We start from the raw sequence: 19,204 nt of genomic DNA on the forward strand, positions 1-19,204 counted from the left end.
CTGGGTGGAGGGCGTTGGTTGGGATGGAAGAGTTGTCCTTCCAGTCTAGCTGGAATGTGGAGTCTGAGAAGGGGGATAAGGGTGCAAAGGTAGGTTGGGGTCAGTGTTCGAGTTTGGGGTTGCTTATCTGAGGCATTATGGACCTATTTTGGAGACTGGCTTGGCACTGATGGGGATAAACATATCATGATCCCTAATCTTGAAGCAAACATGTTTTTGCCCACGCAAAATGAAAAACAAAGACATTGTTAAAAGCATTCAACAATGTTCATTGTTTGCTCTGAAAGAACCTATTTCTTCAATTATCACCTCTCGTGCCAGCGTCATCAATCTCCCATTTCCCTTTACTTACTGGCACCATCCCCTCAGGTAAAGTTTCTCTGCTGCTTCTTCCTCACTAGGGAATGAATCTCCTTTTATGGGCTTTTTTTTTTTTTTAAGATTTTATTTATTTATTTGAGAGAGAGAGAATGATAGAGAGCATGAGAGGGAAGAGGGTCAGAGGGAGAAGCAGACTCCCCGCTGAGCAGGGAGCCCGATGCGGGACTCGATCCCGGGACTCCAGGATCATGACCTGAGCCGAAGGCAGTCGCCTAACCAACTGAGCCACCCAGGCGCCCAGGAATGAATCTCCTTTTAGCCGTTTTTATTTTGTTATTTTCATTCTACATCTCTACTTAACTTGGAATCTCAAAGTCACCAATAACCTCCTAAGAAAGAAACGAACAGCCTGTGAAGTCTGAGAATGAATCTAAATCATCTTTCTCCTGTTGGACATAAAGTTTCATACTCACTTTGGCCAAGATCACTACGTGGCACAGAATACCACACATCCCCCACTTGCTGAATGAATTACTGCTATTCTTTGCCAATTACTAGTAATTGGTGTGTGTGTGGAGCTGCCTCCCCACAAACATTTATTGTAATATAAAATCAGAAGGCTGCCTCCTGCTTTCTGAAAATACCAATCTAGAATCAACCTCTGCTTCCTTATACCTTCCCCAAAATTACCCAGTGAAAGTCCATATCTTATAATGGGTTCTTTGTTAGAAAGAACTCTTACTAGGGCGCCTGGGTGGCTCAGTTGGTGAAGCATCTGACTTCGGCTCAGGTCATGATCGCAGGGTCCTGGGATGGAACCCCGCATCGGGCTCCCAGCTCCGCGGGGAGTCTGCTTGTCCCTCTGCCCCTTACCCCGCTCATGCTCTCTTGCTCGTGTGCTCTCCCCCTCTCAAATAAATAAAATCTTAAAAAAAAAAAAAGAACTCTTACTATGTCACCCTATATCCCCATATGTTAACATTACTGCAACAAGTAACAAACCCAACCTGTTCAACAAGGGTTCCTTTGGTCCTTGGCTGAAGAACATTGACACTCCTGTCAATTTCTGTAGTTTTCTTAAGTCTTAGGCTCAGTGGACTTCTGTGTACCATTCCCTTCTCCCTTTGAGCTCTTTCCTCGTGTCTTTACTCCTGCTCCATCTCTTTCCTCTGAGGTCTTGGCTCCTTATCCCCTTCAGCGTGGGCGTTATTGACACTCTAGCCTCCTCTTTCTTAACACACCTTCTTGCCTTAAGGTTTATACATACACACTGGTGGCTTTAACTATGACCTCCAGGTATGTAATTCACAAATGTGTCTCCCTAGTCCCGACTTTTCTCAACTCCCATGTTTTTCATATCTAGATAAATACTGGGACCACAAATTCAACTTCTCCAAAACATAGCATCTGTCCCCTTTAAACAACTTTCTCCACCTGTTGAGATTTTATGATCTATTAATGGTATATTTCTCCCAGCCCCTCATGCTGTAAACTTCAGGCCTAGTTTTGACTCCTCCCAATCTCTCAAACCCTAAATTCAATCAGTTCATGATTCCTCTTGATTCTTCTGTTGCAAATTTTCTTGTAAGTGTCCTTTCCCTTTCCCACTGCCACCACCCCAATCCAGGCCCTTTGTTACCTCACAGTCTCAGCCCCACCTCTGATCTCCCACCTTACTCTCCATTTTTTTTTCCTATTTCCACTTTAATCTTCCAAAACCACTTTGATGGCATTTCCTTTCACAATCTTTTTTTTTTAGATTTTTATTTATTTATTAGAGAGAGAGTGCACCCACAAGAGAGAGTGAGAGAGAGCAGGAGCAGGGGTATGGGCAAGGGGAGAGGGAAAAGCAGGCTCCCCGCTGAGCAGGGAGCCCGATGTGGGGCTCGATCCCAGGACTCTGGGATCCTGACCTGAGATGAAGACAGACACTTGACTGAGCCATCCAGGCACCCCAATAAATAAAATCTTTAAAAAAATATAAAGTCTAGATATAACCCAGCCCTAGCAACCAACACTTTACCTTTTGACACTGCCCCAACACATTAAATGGCCCTTAAAACATACTACACAGAATACAGAAATGACTGGATATAATCACTTACCTTTGAAACACTGACTCTGATCTTTATTTGGGAGAGAGAATGAGAGAGAGAGAGCATGAGGGGGGGGGGTCAGAGGGAGAAGCAGACTCCCCACTGAGCAGGGAGCCCGATGCAGGACTCGATCCCGGGACTCCAGGATCATGACCCAAGCCAAAGGCAGTTGCTTAACCAACTGAGCCACCCAGGTGCCCCTGACTCTGATCTTCATTTAAGAATCAAAATGCTAAAATATTGTACCAAAGGCAATGGCAATAAAAGAGTATTTCTCAGAGTCAGGCACAATGGCAACCACCTTCCGTATCCACCTCTAATAGCCCTTCATCTACACCAAGGAGGTCAGATTCATGGAAAGGGAAAAAATCTGTTGAAAACCTGAACATCCTGCCTACTAATTTTTTAAAAAAGGATTAAAATGTTGGCCTTTTCGGGCAACCCTGTTGGGACCCCTCTCACTCTTGAGAGCTTTTTCTGTATCTTCACTTAATAAACTTCTATCACTTTACTCACGCACATACACATAAAAAAAATAAATAAAAAATAAAATGTTGGCCTTTTCTATTCACTTTAACATCAAAAATCACACAGCAACACAGGCTTTGTCTTCTTGCAGCGGAAGCTGCTACATGATATACCAGGGACAGTACTGTGAAACTCAATACAGAGAATATAAAACTGATTGATGTTAAGTGTAAAATGACCAGGTGAACACGTACTGCAGACCTACTATGTGACCATAGACCTTCTATGAGACAGGATGTTATGGGAACGTAATACCTAAAACTACTAAAGAAGTCTTCACAAAGATGGGTTAAGGCAAGCCTTGTAAACTGAGCAGGTTGACAGGTGTGTAATTAAAAGATGGACACATACTCTTTACCACTCCTCCCACTGAGACGTGAAGTCCAATTCACTTCCTCATAAATCTGGGCTGGTCTTAGTGATTTGCTTGACCAATAGCATATGGCAGAGGCGATGTTCTAGAATTTTCGAGGTTAGATCATAAGGCTTGTAGCATCTGTCTGGGAATCTCGTAACAATCTCTGAGAGCCCTGAGCTTCCATGTAAGTCCATCAACTCTAAGACAGCTATGCTGGAAAATCTACATGTGGGGCACTGGGATTCAGAGTCTCAGCTAAGGCCAGCCTTCCAATCAGTCATCCCTGTCTAAGTGCCAGACATATGAATGACGGTTTCAGAGTCTCTAGACCAGCCCATCTACCATTTGAATACCAAAGAATGATCTTTGTCAACACCAATAGAAGAGGCATCCTTGCAAGCTGAGTCTTGCTCCAATTCCTGACCCACAAAACCGTGATACATTAAAAAAAAAAAAAAAAAAGTTGCCATTTTAAGGAACTAAGCTCTCAGGAAGTTTGTAATGCAGCAACACATAATCAGACCATCAGGTAAACAAGTGGGGAAGAACATTCTATACAAAACCAACATCCTCTCTGATGCTCCAAACTGAACTCTATCATTTCTCATATGTACTTTGCCCGATTCTGCCTCACTGTACGTTCCACATGTTCTGACCTCCTCCACAATCCCAAATTCCACACTTTATATAATCTTCCTTTCTCATGCCCTTCAGTTTTCCCAGCAAAATGGCACTGTCTCTTAACTCGCATACTTCCACTTCTTTCAATGATCCTTACTTAGGGCGGCACTGTCCTGTTTTCCTACAATAGTACAAATCAGTGCCCATTGTCCCAATTAATAGTGCCCCCTTTTACTCCCAACAGTGTCCCATTCTAGGCAATAAATCATATGGTCACCCTGTGATGAACACACTGCTTTGAGTGAGTTATTTGTGTAGAATTTTCTCTCTTATTCTAGACTACATGATCACTTGAAAGCAAGTATGGTTGATCCTTGAACAATGTGGGGGTTAGGGACACCAACCCCCCCATGCAGTAAAACACCTGTATAACTTTTGACTCCCCAAAAACTTAACTGCTAATAGCCTATGGTTGGCTGGAAGCCTTACCGATAACATAAACAGTCAATTAACACGTTACTTTGTGTGTTATATGTATTATATTCTGCATTATTACAATAAAATAAGCTAGAGAGGGACCTGACTGGCTCAGTCGGTAGAGCAGGAGACCCTGTGACTCTAGATCTTGGGGTCATGAATTCAAGCCCCACATTGGGCACAGAGCTCACTAAAAAACAAAACAAAACAAAACAACACAATAAAATAAGCTTGAAAAAAGAAAATGTTATTAAGAAAATCAGAAGGTGGGGCACCTGGGTGGCTCAGTCAGTTAAGCATCTGCCTTCAGCTCAGATCATGATCCCAGGGTCCTGGGATCAAGCCCATGTCGGGCTCCTTGCTCAGCGGGAAATTGGCTTCTCCCTCTCCCTCTGCTACTCCCCCCCCCCACTTCCTGTGCTCTTTCTCTCAAATAAATAAATAATCCTAAAAAAAGAAAATCAGAAGGAAAATACATTTATAGTACCGCAAAATATCTGCATATAAGTGGACCCACACAATTCAAACCCATGTTGTTCAAGGGTCAACTGTACTGTGTCCTTTCTTCAACATCCACTCTGAGGGGACCTACAATGTGCCAGATAGTATACAACGTGCTGCCTTGTATACCTTTACGTGGCCCAGTGCTTTGTGTGGTAGAGGCTGTACTGCCAGAGACCCTCACAGGCTAGACTCATTTGGGCACTGATGAGAATGAAGACCGCAACTTGGAAAAGGTTACTTGCATGTTGGTTTACTATGGACCCAGAAAAAAAAGCAGGGCAAAGGACACCTAAGATAAAAAACACATGGTGTTGGAGTGGATCTAATTAGAAGCATCTCCCCTGTTCCTTACAAAGTCACACCCAAAGTCTGGGCTCTATGCAGAGTAAAACAAAACCAGGCCGGCAGAGCCCAGAACTATGGTCCACTACCTTTTAGGTGGTTGACAAAGAGATGAGGAGGAGTTATGTCAGTCCATGTTTGGGTTTTTAGACCCTATTTTCTTGCTGCAACAGTTACATAACCTAGTTACTAATGTGGTATTTTTCTTCTGATGACATTGGACCTACTCATTAAGTCAGCAACCTGGCCGTGGCTAACCAGAAAGACATTCAGTAAAAGCCTCAAGAAAGAGATCAGTAGCACTATGTCACTAATGAAAACCATGGAAAAATTTAACTAATTTACCTAGTTGGTGCAAGCTAATGGAAATAAAATGCTAAAAACCTAAGTGATTTCTAGACTGTTCTTCCAACTCAACCATTAACTTTGCTAAATGCTTCTTTTATACCTCTGATCTTAATCTATAAAAATCTCTTTTTTTCCCCCTCATAAGGCCTTAAGCCTACTTAATTAAGGTAGCTCACTGTTAGCATGTAATCTCCAATGGGAAATATTCTTAGAAAGTGATCTCTTAGCTATAAATTCCTAATAACAAATTTTGTTAGAAGACCGGCTAGGATTTTATTTTCAGATTTTTGGAAATAGTTTTCAGGGGGAAAAAAATGACAAGAGCACATAAAAAACTTGAAATCATTCATTGAACTACGAACTCTCAGCAGAGGAAGACTTTGAATTCCTCTCCTTCTGAAAGCTGAAATCACTGCCAAAATGTCCCTCACTCGTGTAAATCATTCCCAAGTTTGATGTACTTCAACTCATAAAAGGAACATGATTTTTAATCATTTAAAGCAAAAGAAAGTAGGGAAGGCGGTCTCTCATGTCACACGCTTTTGGAGAAAGGTCACATCACTGAAGCAGCTTTGCAATATGCAGACCTGCTGTCATCTTCATCTATAAAAATCAGCAAACGATATTCATTCAAACACCTTAATTAACCGTACTTCATATAGTTTTTTAGCTGGGAGGAGGCTCAAACAAAAACAAAACAGAACAAAACAAAAAACCAGTTAGCACAGAGCTGTCAATAAAAAATTAAAAAAAACAAAACTTTAAAATATTGATTACTGTGAGGTGCAATCAAATGAAAATTAACCCTGGATGACAAAACAACTTTCTAATTACATAAATAAGTCCTACTACACACTGAAAATTTTCCACTATCAGAATTTCCTGATTACAATAAAGAAATACATAAAATGGGAACGGTGGTAAGTAAACATGGTAATTTGGTGCTTTTTGGGTCTCCTGGTCCAGCTGCCCACCATACAAGTCTCTGGGTTTTCAACGAAGCGTGACCAGTTCTTCTGAAGAGGTAGGGTGAATAGCAACTGTGTTGTCAAAGTCAGCTTTTGTTGCTCCCATTTTAACTGCAACAGCAAAACCCTGCAGCATTTCATCACACCCGATTCCTTGCATATGGATCCCAACCACCTGCGGGGGGGGGGGTAGAAAAATTCTTAAAGTAAAAGTTTTTATTAGGTAGACGAATACGTTTTTTATTTGTCATGCGAGATACGTGATATTTTAAAACCTCAAAAACACTTGAGTCTCTCATCTGGACGTGGCAGAACACAGCCTACAAGGTCCTACACAGTCTTGCGTCCATGTCCCTCCCCAGCCCACCCTACACAGCCCTCCCCGCTCAGGTTCTCCCCTCTCAGGCCCCTCTGGCTTTCCTTTGTCCCGAGTATTCACCAGGCTCTCTCCTTTGCACAAGCTGTTCCCTCTGTCTGGACAATTTTTCCTCCCCTTTTGAGTTAAAGCCCATTCATTCTTCCAAGAGCTACACTTGCCTTCCCAACCAAGTGAAACTGTCTATCACGTGATTGCTCGGTACCAGTATCTCTCCTTCATGACTCTTACAACTACAATGTTCTATTTATTTGGGGACTAGAAAATTACAGCCCAGGGCGCCTGGGTGGCTCAGTTGGTTAAGCAACTGCCTTCGGCTCAGGTCATGATCCTGGGGTCCCGGGATCGAATCCCACATCGGGCTCCCGGCTCAGCAGGGAGTCTGCTTCTCCCTCTGACCCTACCCCCTCTTGTGCTCTCTCTCTCTCACTCTAATAAATAAAAATTAAAAAAAGAAAAGAAAGAAAATTACAGCCCATCTTCCCTGCAGATTTTAATCTCTACACAGAGGGGACCTGCCTAAATTTGCTTCCTGCTATCTCCATATGACCAAGCAAAAGATGGCCCTCAGGAGGCCCTTAGTCCATACACACTGGATGACCGCACAAAGGACCATTAAGAGACATTTGTTTCATATCGCATCTTCCAGTTGTTTCTCAATCATTTAAAAACTGTATTAATGTTCAACCTCCAGCAAATATTCTTTTTTTAAAAGTATTTTATTTATTTATTTGACAGAGCGGGAGAGTGAGAGCGAGAACACAAGCAAGGGTTGGGGGAGCAGAGGCAGAGGGAGAAGCAGGCTTCCCACTGAGCAGGGAGCCCGATGTGGGACTCGATCCCAGGACCCCGGGATCATGACCTGAGCCAAAGGCAGACGCTTAACCGACTGAGCCACCCAGGCGCCCTACAGCAAATATTCTTCCCAGAGTGAGAAAGTATAAAATTTAACCACAAAATTACTTGGGTTCAAAATAGAGCAAGAGGGGCGCCTGGGTGGCTCAGTCAGTTAAGCGTCTGCCTTCGGCTCAGGTCATGATCCTGGAGTCCTGGGATCGAGCCCCACATCAGGCTCCCTGCTCCGCAGGAGGCCTGCTTCTCCCTCTCCCACTCCCCCTGCTTGTGTTCCCTCTCTCTCTGTCAAATAAATAAATAAAATCTTTAAAAAAAAAAAAAAAAGAGCAAGAATATACTACTGAGGGGCACCTGGCACCTGGGTGGCTCAGTCGTTAGGCCTCTGCCTTTGGTTCAGGTCATGATCCCAGGGTCCTGGGATCGAGCCCTGCTTCAGGCTCCCTGCTCTGCGGGAAGCCTGCTTCTCCCTCTCTCTCTGTGCTCCCCCTGCTGTGCTCTCTCACTCTCTGTCAAATAAATAAATAAAAATCTTAAAAAAAAAAATATACTACTGAACTCTATACTTACCATGATTAGGATGGTAAATTTTATGTTTTTTTTTTTTACAATTAAAAAAGTATATCTCAATTTAAAACAAAAAAGTCCCAAACCATACATATTTTTAGATATTGTGATCTAAACTAAATTTACTAAGTTTTGGGGGATGGCAGGAACTTTATAGGATTCCTCTCCATATCCCAGTTCTTAGTCTTTGGTAGTCTGTCAAATAATATTTATCAAATGAATGATAAAGGCCATGAAGAAATAACTGATAAGAGAGAAGTAGAGACCTCACTGATTCAATATCTGGACATCTTATTCTATTCAGGAACATTCAGGGCCAAAAAACAGCAACTTTTGTTTTGCTGCCAACCCACTTACTTTCTTTGCTCTGATTCTCTGCTTCTGTCAATCCTCAGTGATGTTGATTTCTATAATCCAGGGACTGTCTTGTGGCTTTTGGTTTACAGGGTCACTGAATCAGATACAGAGTATGCTTTTTTTGACAAGAGAAACTGGAAACTATACCTGAATCTTCAACTAAGCTGCTGTCCCTTCCCAGAGCCATGTTTTTCCTAGAGCATATATTGCTATGTCCCACTGTAATATTTAATTCAATTTGTAGAAAAGCCCCATAGTTGGCCTAATACCCAAATAAACCTATTTAAAAATTATTTTTTTAAAAACCTGTGTAAATTCAAACCTGTTCAAAATTTAAATCACAATGAGATACCACTTCTCATCCACTGGGACAATTATAATAAAAGACAGTAATAAGTGTTGACGAGGAGGTAGGGGCACTGGAACCCTCATACAGTGCTGAGGGGCACGTGAAAAGCATGCAGCTACTCTGGAAAACAGCCAGGCAGGTCCTCAAAATATTAAACCAAAACTAGATAAGTGATATCTCAGAAAATTTTTTATTGAATAAGCGCTCTCTTCTTCAGATTGGTTATGTTAAATCTAAATTTATCTTCCATTAAGTTCTTACACTTAACAGTATTTCCGAGGGGCCTATCTATTCTAACCTATGGGTCAATGACAGTGAGCTTTTCTGTGGTTTTCAACCTTTCCCTCCTATGTTTTAAAAGCACAAACATATGAAACCTTTCTTCCTTTCTTTTTATTTTTTTAAAAGATTGTTTATTTATTCATTTGAGAGGGAGAGACAGAGAAAGCACAAGCAGGGGGAGAGGCAGAGGGAGAGGGAGAACCAGACTCCCTGCTGAGCTGGAAGCCCAATGTGGGGCTCGATCCCAGGACCTGGAGATCATGACCCCAGCCGAAGACAGACACTTAATCATCTGAGCAACCCAAGTGCCCCTCTTTCTTTCTTTTTTAGAAGATTTTATTTACTTGAGAGAGAAAGCAAAGTGAGAGAGAGAACACAAGTGGATGGGGTGGGGAGAAACAGAGGGGGAGGGAGCAGCAGACTCCCCGCTGAGCAGGGAGCCCGATGTGGGGCTTGATCCCAGGAACCCAGGATCATGACCTGAGCCAAAGGCAGACGCTTAACCGAATGAGCCACCCAGGCACCCCTGGAACCTTCTTTCTTAATGAAATATTACAAAGAACCCCAGTATATGTAGGGAGATAAAAGTGGGACTGCACCAGTTGAAACAAAGAAGGCTTAACTCTTTACTTGGGTCTCCCCACTCCCCCATCCCACCAAAATACCCCCATCCCTGCAAGTCTGAAAACATTTTTTAGCTTACTACATTTTTCCCATACCTTTTCCTCTGCGGTGGCACAAACCATTTTCATCACACATTTTGTTTTCCTTTTGGTAACCGCGTGATACATCGGGGTAAAGGTGGTTGAATAGGTCTTCACATTTTCTTTTCCATATTTATAAATGGCCTCATCTATAATGCACAGGCAAAAAAAGCATCTGTCAAAAACCTAAACAATTCCACTGAGCTATCAAAGAGAGAGATGGCCAGAAATATAAACCTGAGTCAAATCATGAGAAAATATCAAAACTACAATGAGGGACATTCTGTAACATAAATGCTAATGTCATGAAAGACAAAGGAAAGGCTACGGAATTTTGTCTCTCGATTAAAGGAGACCAAAGGGGTATGAAAACTAAATACAATGCATTATCCTGGACTGAATCCTGACCTTGGGGGGAAAAGTGTTAAAAATGACATTATCTGAGGGGCACCTGGCTGGCTCAATCGGTGGAGCATGTGACTCTTGATCTGGGGGTTGTTTGAGCCTCACATTGGGTATAGAGATTACTTAAAAAAAAAAAATCTAAAGAAGAAAAAAATGACATTATTTGAGAGAATTAGCAAAATGTGAATAAAGTTTGGATAATATTGTATGAATTTATTTTTTTAATACCTTTTTTGTAAACTGAAGTATAGTTGACATGATGTTAGTTTCAGGCGTGCAACATACCGATTTGACAATAATAAACATTACAAAATGCTCACCATGATTAAGTGTAGTCACCATTGGTCAGTATACAAAGTTATTATAATATTAATAACTATATTTGCTGTGCTGTGCTTTTCATTCCCATGACTTATTTTATAACTTGAGGTCTGTACCTCTTTATCCCCTTTCCCTATTTTTGCCTATCCCCGCACCCAGTATTTTATCAATTTAAATGTTGTCTTTTGAAAACCGTAGCTTATGTAAAGGAATGGACTTGTTCCTAGGAAATAGACACTGAAGTGTGTGTATTTACGTGTGGGTGTAGAGAAAACTATGGTAAAGCAAAAATGTTATGGGTATACATAGTCCTCTGTAGTACAGTAGTCTCCTATTATCCACAGGGAAAACATTCTAAGATCCCCAGTGGATGCCTGAAACTGTGGATAATACCAAAGCCCATGTACACTATTTTTTCCTATACATACATACCTATGATAAAGCTTAATTTATAAGTTAGGCACAGCAGATGAACAACAATAACTGATATTAAAAACAGAACAATTACAATACACTGTAATAAAAGTTCCATGAATGTGGTCCCTCTCAAAATGCCTTATCCTACTGCACTCACCCTTCTTCTTACGATGATGTGAGGTGATAAAATGCCTGTGTGAGGAGATGAGGTGAGGTGGGTGATGTAGGTGCTGTGACCTAGCGTTAAGTTACTCCCGACCTTCTCACGATAAGTCAGGAGGATCATGTCCTTCCAGACCACAGTTGGCCACGGGTAACAAACCACAGAAAGCGAAACCGCAGATAAGGGGAATTACTATATTTTTGCAACTTTTCTTTAAATTTGAAATTAGTTCAAATAAAAAAAGCTAAAAAAAGGCAAAGAGACACACAGGGTGGTGTGGGGAAAAGGAATTCTACTCTCCAAGTGTTGGCAGTTGGGGAGGAAACGAATTGTGATAAAAGGCCAACCAGAAAGGAGTGGAATTTAGGGAGTGAAGGGAGATTTAGTCAGCACCTTCCCCCTGCAGTTAGGGATAAGATGGAAACTATAAATCACCTGTGTTTTTAAACACCTACCTTCCGTGAGTCCCACTGTCCCAATCGGGGGGTGGCTGAAGACGACCGTGGGGATGTTGTCATAGTCTAATTTGGAATCTTCTTTGCATTCAAAAAGTCTATGGGCAAGTTTTCGGCCAGCAGCTATGGCAACTACAAAGATATTTGTAAATCAGCGTCTCAGTTTATTGCTCACTTTAAAACTGCAGAATTGTTCTACTAACCATTTCCTCATCTGGCTTAATGTACTACTTCTGACGAAGTTTTACGCCAATGCTCACTATAATATCTAGGTCATTATAACGAAGACAAACCAATGCCTTGTTAACAATTCAAAACTATCATCTTATATGAATTCTGTACATTCTATTAGGACAAAAAAAGGGTTGGGAGGGCTTATTTACCAGTTCCCAATCATCTGGCAGTTACCTACTTAATTAGGATATTAGCTTTTTGATACAATATTAATGAAGCAAACTATATTAGTTTTGACCAACTGTAGTTCCACTTTATAACCTTATGCAATTCACAGTATGGGTTTTTTTTTTCCTTTAATTCCCTAGAAGGCCCCCCAGCCTCAGCCTCTCTCTCAGGTACATTGTGGCTCCTCCTCCCTGGCTGGTCCTGACGGATTAGGGCTCTCATTGGCAAGGATAAAGACCACGATCCTGGGTGTTGAATGACCCCACAATCTCCCTTACTGTCCAAGAGGATTTCTGGGCCCATTTGGTTCTGGTGACCATGGTGTCAGACAATTGCTAATTACACACTTAGTCATACTGCCACTGACTTGACAGAGTAAGTTTTTTTGTTTCTTTTTTTTAAGTCAGGGCCCAACGCAGGGCTTGAACTCACGACCCTGAGATCATGACCTGAGGTAAGATCAAGAGTCAGACGCTTAACCCACTGAGCCACCCAGGTGCCCCCATAAGATATTTTTTAAGTTTATTTTTTAAATTATTTTTACCTTTTTCTTAAAGATTTTATTTATTTATTTATTTGAGAGAGAAAGAAATAGCATGAGAGGGGAGAGGGTCAGAGTTCAAAGCAGGCTCCCCGCTGAGCCAGGAGCCCGATGTGGAACTCGATCCCAGGACTCCAGGATCATGACTTGAGCCAAAGGCAGTCGCTTAACCAACTGAGCCACCCAGGCGCCCACTTTTTTTTTTTTAAGTTTATTCTCCTTAGCCTGTTTTTATCTCGTATTTAGAAAAAATGCCTATTATTCAGTAAAAGCATCAGTTATTAATTTTGATTTCAAATTGAGTTTTTTCCCAAAATAAGGTATCAGTAGGATACATAAGAAATTTTCTTTGATATAATTTTCAACGATTGGATTAGTTATCAAGTTTTTGAAACTTTGCTTTTTATTTTGCTTTTGTTAAAAGAACTTCCAGAAGGAGCTAAAAGGCTTTGGGTGTGTGACTGCTGTAACTTTCCATTCTGAGGAAAGATCCAGTGCCATTCTAGAAAGGCTGGTGAGGTACCACAGGGGCACAGAGTGAAAGCAGATGGAGTGATGTCGCTAATAAAAGTGGGGAGAAGAGCTTGAAATGGTGCCAGTTAACTCAGAAAGTAGGTTGAGGTATGGGATTATGGGAGTTGGGTCAATCTTGGTCATTACAATAAATAATCAGGGCGCCTGGCTGGCTCAGTGGGTAGAGCATGCAACTCTCAATCTCAGGATCATGAATTCAAACCTCACGCTGGGCATGGAGCCTACTCAAAAAATAACCTAAAAAATACGTATACACAAATAAAAATAAAAACCTTTAAAAAAAAGACTAATCATGTAAGAATGCCACTCTAAATTGCTTCTTCCCAAAGCCACTTCCTTCCACTGTCACCACATGCAACTCAGATTCTAACTTACAACTTCTTCAGAAGGTGACCATATCAACTCTGTAACAATTTCAGCCTTCACTAAAGCCCTTTTAAAGTCTTCTCAGGAAAAATGAATATTATTCAGAAAACATCAGGTACAGGCAGTTGCAGTCGTGCTCTCCGAGTTCCTGTCTCTCTCCCCGCACCGCCCGGGATGGCCTCCCAGAACCGCGACCCAGCTGCCGCCAGCGTCGCCGCCGCCCGCAAAGGAGCCGAGCCCAGCGGGGGCGCCGCCCGGGGCCCCGTGGGCAAGAGGCTACAGCAGGAGCTGATGACCCTCATGATGTCTGGTGACAAAGGCATCTCTGCCTTCCCTGAATCCGACAACCTTTTCAAATGGGTGGGGACCATCCATGGGGCAGCAGGCACAGTTTATGAAGACCTGAGGTATAAGCTCTCGCTGGAGTTCCCCAGTGGCTACCCTTACAACGCGTCCACGGTGAAGTTCCTCACACCCTGCTACCACCCCAACGTGGACACCCAGGGAAATATCTGCCTGGACATCCTGAAGGACAAGTGGTCTGCCCTGTATGATGTCAGGACCATCCTGCTGTCCATCCAGAGCCTGCTAGGAGAACCAAACATTGATAGTCCTTTGAACACGCATGCTGCCGAGCTCTGGAAAAACCCCACAGCCTTTAAGAAGTATCTGCAAGAAACCTACTCGAAGCAGGTCTCCAGCCAAGATCCCTGACTGTCCAGCCTCTCTCTTTGTGTTGTCTTTTTATTTTCTCCTTAGATAGTCTTTCTCTTCATTTCTGTCTAGGACTCTGTATCTTAAGCTGTGGTGTCATTTTTGTTTTGTTTCTGTTTTTTAAATTAAGTCTCTGGTTGAGCCCTTGTGACAAATATATTAAATAAATACATTGGTTTTTTTAAAAAAAAAAAAAAAAAAAAGAAAACATCAGGTACCAAACTACTTCAACATACTATTATTTTGACAACATTAAGACACTCATCCTTTTAACTTTGCTCAAGCGGATTGGACTGTGAAGAGCTGAACGGTTTTATATAACCCACAGAGCTTCCCTTACCCAAGAAACGAGGAAAACAGTACCTGGAGTAAGAAGAGCTTTTCCACACACGTCCCCAACTGCATAGATGCCTTTTACGCTGGTATTCTGGAATTCATCTACGATGATATGACCTTTGTCATCAGTTTGAATCCCCTAAAAAAGTGAAAGGCTATCATGTCACTATTTGGTCAATCTACCAAAAAAGGCAAACCAAATCCCTGGATCTTCATTTCAAGCACCTCTTCAGCCTGAATCTTTAAAAACCACAACACTCAACCACAAGGTGAAAAATATCTTTTTTTTTTTAAGATTTTTATTTATTTGAGAGAGAGAGAGCATGAGTAGAGGGGGAAGGCAGAGGAGAGGGAGCAGCAGACTTCCTGCTGAGCAGGGAGCCCGACTCGGGGCTCGATCCCAGGTCCATGGGATCATGACCTGAGCCAAAGGCAGACGCTTAACCGACTGAGCCACCAGGTACCCAAGATGAAAAACATCTCAACAAGTTGAGACGTTCATATCTTTTGCTTAATTTAAAAGGTAAGTATTTTATCCAATTTCGGTGTTTAACAGGACTTGCCTTTGCAATACAATTCAACTGGCCAGGTAAACATGAAAAGGAAACGCTCAACTATCAGATGTGCTACTTCCTATGGCTTTGGAGTCCATCAAAGACAGTGCTTTCAAACTTTTCCCACTGCATGGGGCGGCGCCTATGTGGCTCCAACTCTTGGTTTTGCCTCAGGTCATGATCTATTGGTGGTGGGATCAAGCCCTGAGTCGGGCTCCCTCCCACTCACTCTCTCTCTCAAATTACATAAATAAATAAATAAAATCTTTAACCCCCCCCCCCAAAAAAAACTTTTTCCACTGAAGCACTCCTCTTGAAGCATGCTAACTCGTAACTTAGAGGGGACAGCCTGAAGCGGTCATCAAAAGCAGGTTTCTTTGAGGCTTACCATTTTAATTTAAAAAATCCAAGTAAATTTGGTATTTCTCTCTAAAACATACTGACATTTCCTTTACCAAAATTTTTTCCTGTATACTGAGTCAGATTTTTGCTCCAAAAAGATGTGCCATGCTTATCTTGTGGCTTTGCAGACCCCACCTCTATAAACTCCCACGTGAGAAGACACAGTGGAAATAGGTGGCACAGTGGTTAAGAGTATAACCTTTGGAAGGAGAGAAACCTGGGTTCAAATCCCAGCTCTGCCACTTACTAGCTATGGGACCTTGTATAACTGCCTATCAACAAATACTTGAGCTTCTAGTACAAATGAGGCATTAACCTGGTCACTGTAAATAGTGGTAAGTAATACAGAAATCCTCCCTACCCCATAGAATTACAGCCTGGTGGACTGTTTATTATATATGTGCTGCTCCTGGTTTCTCCGTCCTTAGCCCTTGAAGAGTTGTGGGCAAGATTTTTTTTTTTTAATATTTTATTGATTTATTTGAGAGAGAGAGAGAGACAGCGAGAGAGGGAACACAAGCAGGGGGAGCGGGAGAGGGAGAAGCAGGCTTCCTGTGGAGCAGGGAGCCCGATGTGGGGCTCAGGTTGTGATCCCAGGGTTCTGGGATCGAGCCCCGCATCGGGCTGCCTGCTCGGCGGGAAAGCCTGCCTCTCCCTCTCCTGCTCCCCCTGCTTGTGTTCCCTCTCTCGCTGTGTCTCTCTCTTTCAAATAAATTAATTAATTTAAAAAAATAGAAATTCTTTAAAAAAAAAAGTAGGTTAGTAATAGTTTGACAAGACCTACACATGGTAATAATTCCATTTGCATTATGCAAATATATTTTAACACTGAATGAGGCTGAAAACTTTTATCTCATTTTTTAAAGATTCAGCAAATATAGCTGAAGACTGGACCTACCAAAGCCTGTATCTGTACAATGACAAAATATCTCTTGAAAGGTGAAAACCTGGACGACCAGTTTTTCAATATGAAAATAGACAACTAGTTTTACTAAATTTCACCAAATGGTAAGATTAAAAACAAAAAAAACATCTGGATATTTTACTTTTTTTTTATTTTTTAAGATTTTATTTATTTGACAGAGAGAGACAGTGAGAGAGGGAACACAAGCAGGGGGAGTGGGAGAGGGAGAAGCAGGCTTCCTGCTGAGCAAGGAGCCCGATGTGGGACTCGATCCCAGGACCCTGGGATCATAACCTGAGCCAAAGGCAGACGTTTAATGACTGGGCCACCCAGGTGCCCCAATATTTTATTTTTAAAATGCTGAAAAACACCTTTTATGAAAAATGTTATACAATGCGCAAGAGGTTCCATCAAATATATAAACCACAAACAAAATAATCCTATTATTACTTGTAGAGTAGTAAAGCATATCAGGAAAATCATCAAAATCATCAACAGCAGCAGCTGGTTAACATGGACTGAGTTCATACTACAAGCCAGCATCTAAACTAATTACTTTGTGGGGCGCCGGGGTGGCACCCCACAAAGCATGCTGCTCCCTCTCCCCCCGCCACTCGTGCTCATATTCTCTCTCTCAAATAAATAAAATCTTAAATAAATAAACTAATTACTTTGCATGCACTTTCTCATCATCTACTCTTCTCTATAACCCAGGGAGACAAGGACTATTTTTATTCCTACACTAATATGAAGCAACTGAAACTTAAAGACTAATTAAGCTGCTTGCTTAAGGCCAGGCAACTGGTAAGTGACAGAACTAAGACTCAAAACTGGGTCAAACTCTGGGACCTAGACCCCAAGCTACTACAGTAGACTTGCCTTCAAAATCTAAAAGAACACCTCAGAATGTTAATTGTAACACTGGTAGATCGGCTTCACAACTACTTACAACCCCAAGTGCCCAAAATGTCCAGGATGATTGACACACCCAGCAATGGAGATTAGGTTGCAGATGATAAGGAATAATTACAGGACTTTAAAGAGCCAAGTATCACTGTAAAAAGGAAATCTGTTAGAAAGAGGCGAGTCAGGGCAGAGACCTGATCTAGGGTGATCACACTAAAAAGGTAAAATAGGTTTGTTTGTTTTTTTTTCCAATTTCAAAGAAGCAATGGGATTTGATGACAAACTGGATGCATGGATAAAAAGAGAAAAAAAAATCTAACAGAACCCACCAAAGTTAAGGGGGGGGCAGGGGGTGGGGAACATAGGACTGCTAACAGATTCAAGAATGCTTTGGTTAGACTAAGTCAGCTTACCACTTTGTTTAAATTCAGGCCACTGGAGTTTGGGTCCCGCCCAATGGCCCATAGCAGGCAGTCAACATCTGGAATCGTGGTCAAGGTGGGTTTCCTACCAGGAACTGAAGTAATCATGCAAATTTCCAAGCCTGAGGAAGTCTTTTTAACTTCCTTGACCTATTGGCAACGGAAAACAAAGAGGAAATGAGAATTCTGTTTTTTTTTTTTTTTAATTTGACAGAGAGAGCACAAGCAGAGGGAGAGAGAGGGAGAAGCAGGCTCCCTGCTGAGCAAGGAGCCCGATGCAGGACTCGATTCCAGGACCCTGGGATCATGACCTGAGCTGAAGGCAGCCGTTTAACCAACTGAGCCACTCAGGCATCCCTGAGGAAATTAGAATTCTTAACATTTAAAAAATCTCCACCAAATCCTACATGTGGATCCTTCGTGCTGACACATTCACTTTTGCCCAAATGACGCCAAGACCACAACTCCTAGGAGCCAAGACCGTTTCCTAGGTTGGCCAGAATTATCCAGCCAACGGCCAGAAATGTCTGCTTGTCAACACCCTAATGCTTCAGCTTAAAAACAAGGTTTTTAAACTGTGCTTCTTAAAAATCGTGATAAAATTTTAAGTCACAAAGCTAAGCACAGTGATTGGCGACTGAAGGGTGGGGAGGATACGGGCTGCAGCAGCATCACTAAGAAGCTTGCTCACACCTCATAGCCGGTATTTCTTCTGGATGTTCTTAATCAGAACAGAGAGGGGGTGAGAATCAGGTCAGAAGAGCTGGAGGCACACAGTTTAGTGCAGATCCCAAGGGGTTCTGACCCCACTACCAGGTTATCACTTTGACATTCACAAAGCAATTTCACATTTATTATTTTACTTGAGAGGGTGCAGCTCTAGGGACAAAATTGCTTTTGCAAACCTAATGCTCCAGGAAAACTGAAATTTAGTGATTCCCTAAGAAGTAGAGTACTCTGTAATTTTGTCCATTTGCAGAACTCAAAAGGGTACTTTAAAAACAGATTCCATAATATTATTCCCTGAAAAATAAATATAAACCTCAAAAATAAGCATGTTCAATAAGGCATCTGAGCATTAAAAATATGAGTTGTAGTTCTAACTAAATTCAACTACCAGATTTCTAATCCTTTATACCTTGACTTTACTCACATAATTGAGAAATATAGCTTCTTAGGATAAATAAAAGAATTGGTAACTCTAGAAAGGCTACACTGACTGAAGGAGACATAGAGTTTGTGTTTATTAAACACTCGGGTGGAACCAAAAGCAGAAAGTGTGTTCATGACACACAGAGGAAGAAGGGCTGTA

General features: G+C 41.9%; 1 protein-coding gene and 1 pseudogene across 2 annotated transcripts in view; one reads left to right on the forward strand and one right to left on the reverse strand.

Annotated features, from left to right (window-relative positions):
* Positions 1-5,923: 5,923 nt before the first annotated feature.
* The window catches only part of GSR (glutathione-disulfide reductase), a 42,502-nt gene continuing 29,221 nt past the window's right edge, over positions 5,924-19,204 (reverse strand). For both annotated transcript variants that reach the window (XM_073902414.1, XM_025886079.2), the window contains 5 exons: positions 17,884-18,042; positions 14,732-14,843; positions 11,812-11,943; positions 10,066-10,199; positions 5,924-6,738 (listed from right to left, as the gene is read on the reverse strand). In XM_073902414.1, coding sequence (XP_073758515.1) covers positions 6,589-6,738; positions 10,066-10,199; positions 11,812-11,943; positions 14,732-14,843; positions 17,884-18,042 — 687 coding nt within the window. In that variant the 3' untranslated portion in view covers positions 5,924-6,588. The remainder of the gene's footprint in view (positions 6,739-10,065; positions 10,200-11,811; positions 11,944-14,731; positions 14,844-17,883; positions 18,043-19,204) is intronic.
* LOC112834622 (ubiquitin-conjugating enzyme E2 C pseudogene) lies at positions 13,782-14,538 on the forward strand (annotated as a pseudogene).

Source organism: Callorhinus ursinus, unplaced genomic scaffold (genome assembly GCF_003265705.2).
Source record: "Callorhinus ursinus isolate GAN/ISIS: 27379988/994484 unplaced genomic scaffold, GSC_fseal_2.0 scaffold17, whole genome shotgun sequence".
Classification (NCBI taxonomy): domain Eukaryota; kingdom Metazoa; phylum Chordata; class Mammalia; order Carnivora; family Otariidae; genus Callorhinus; species Callorhinus ursinus.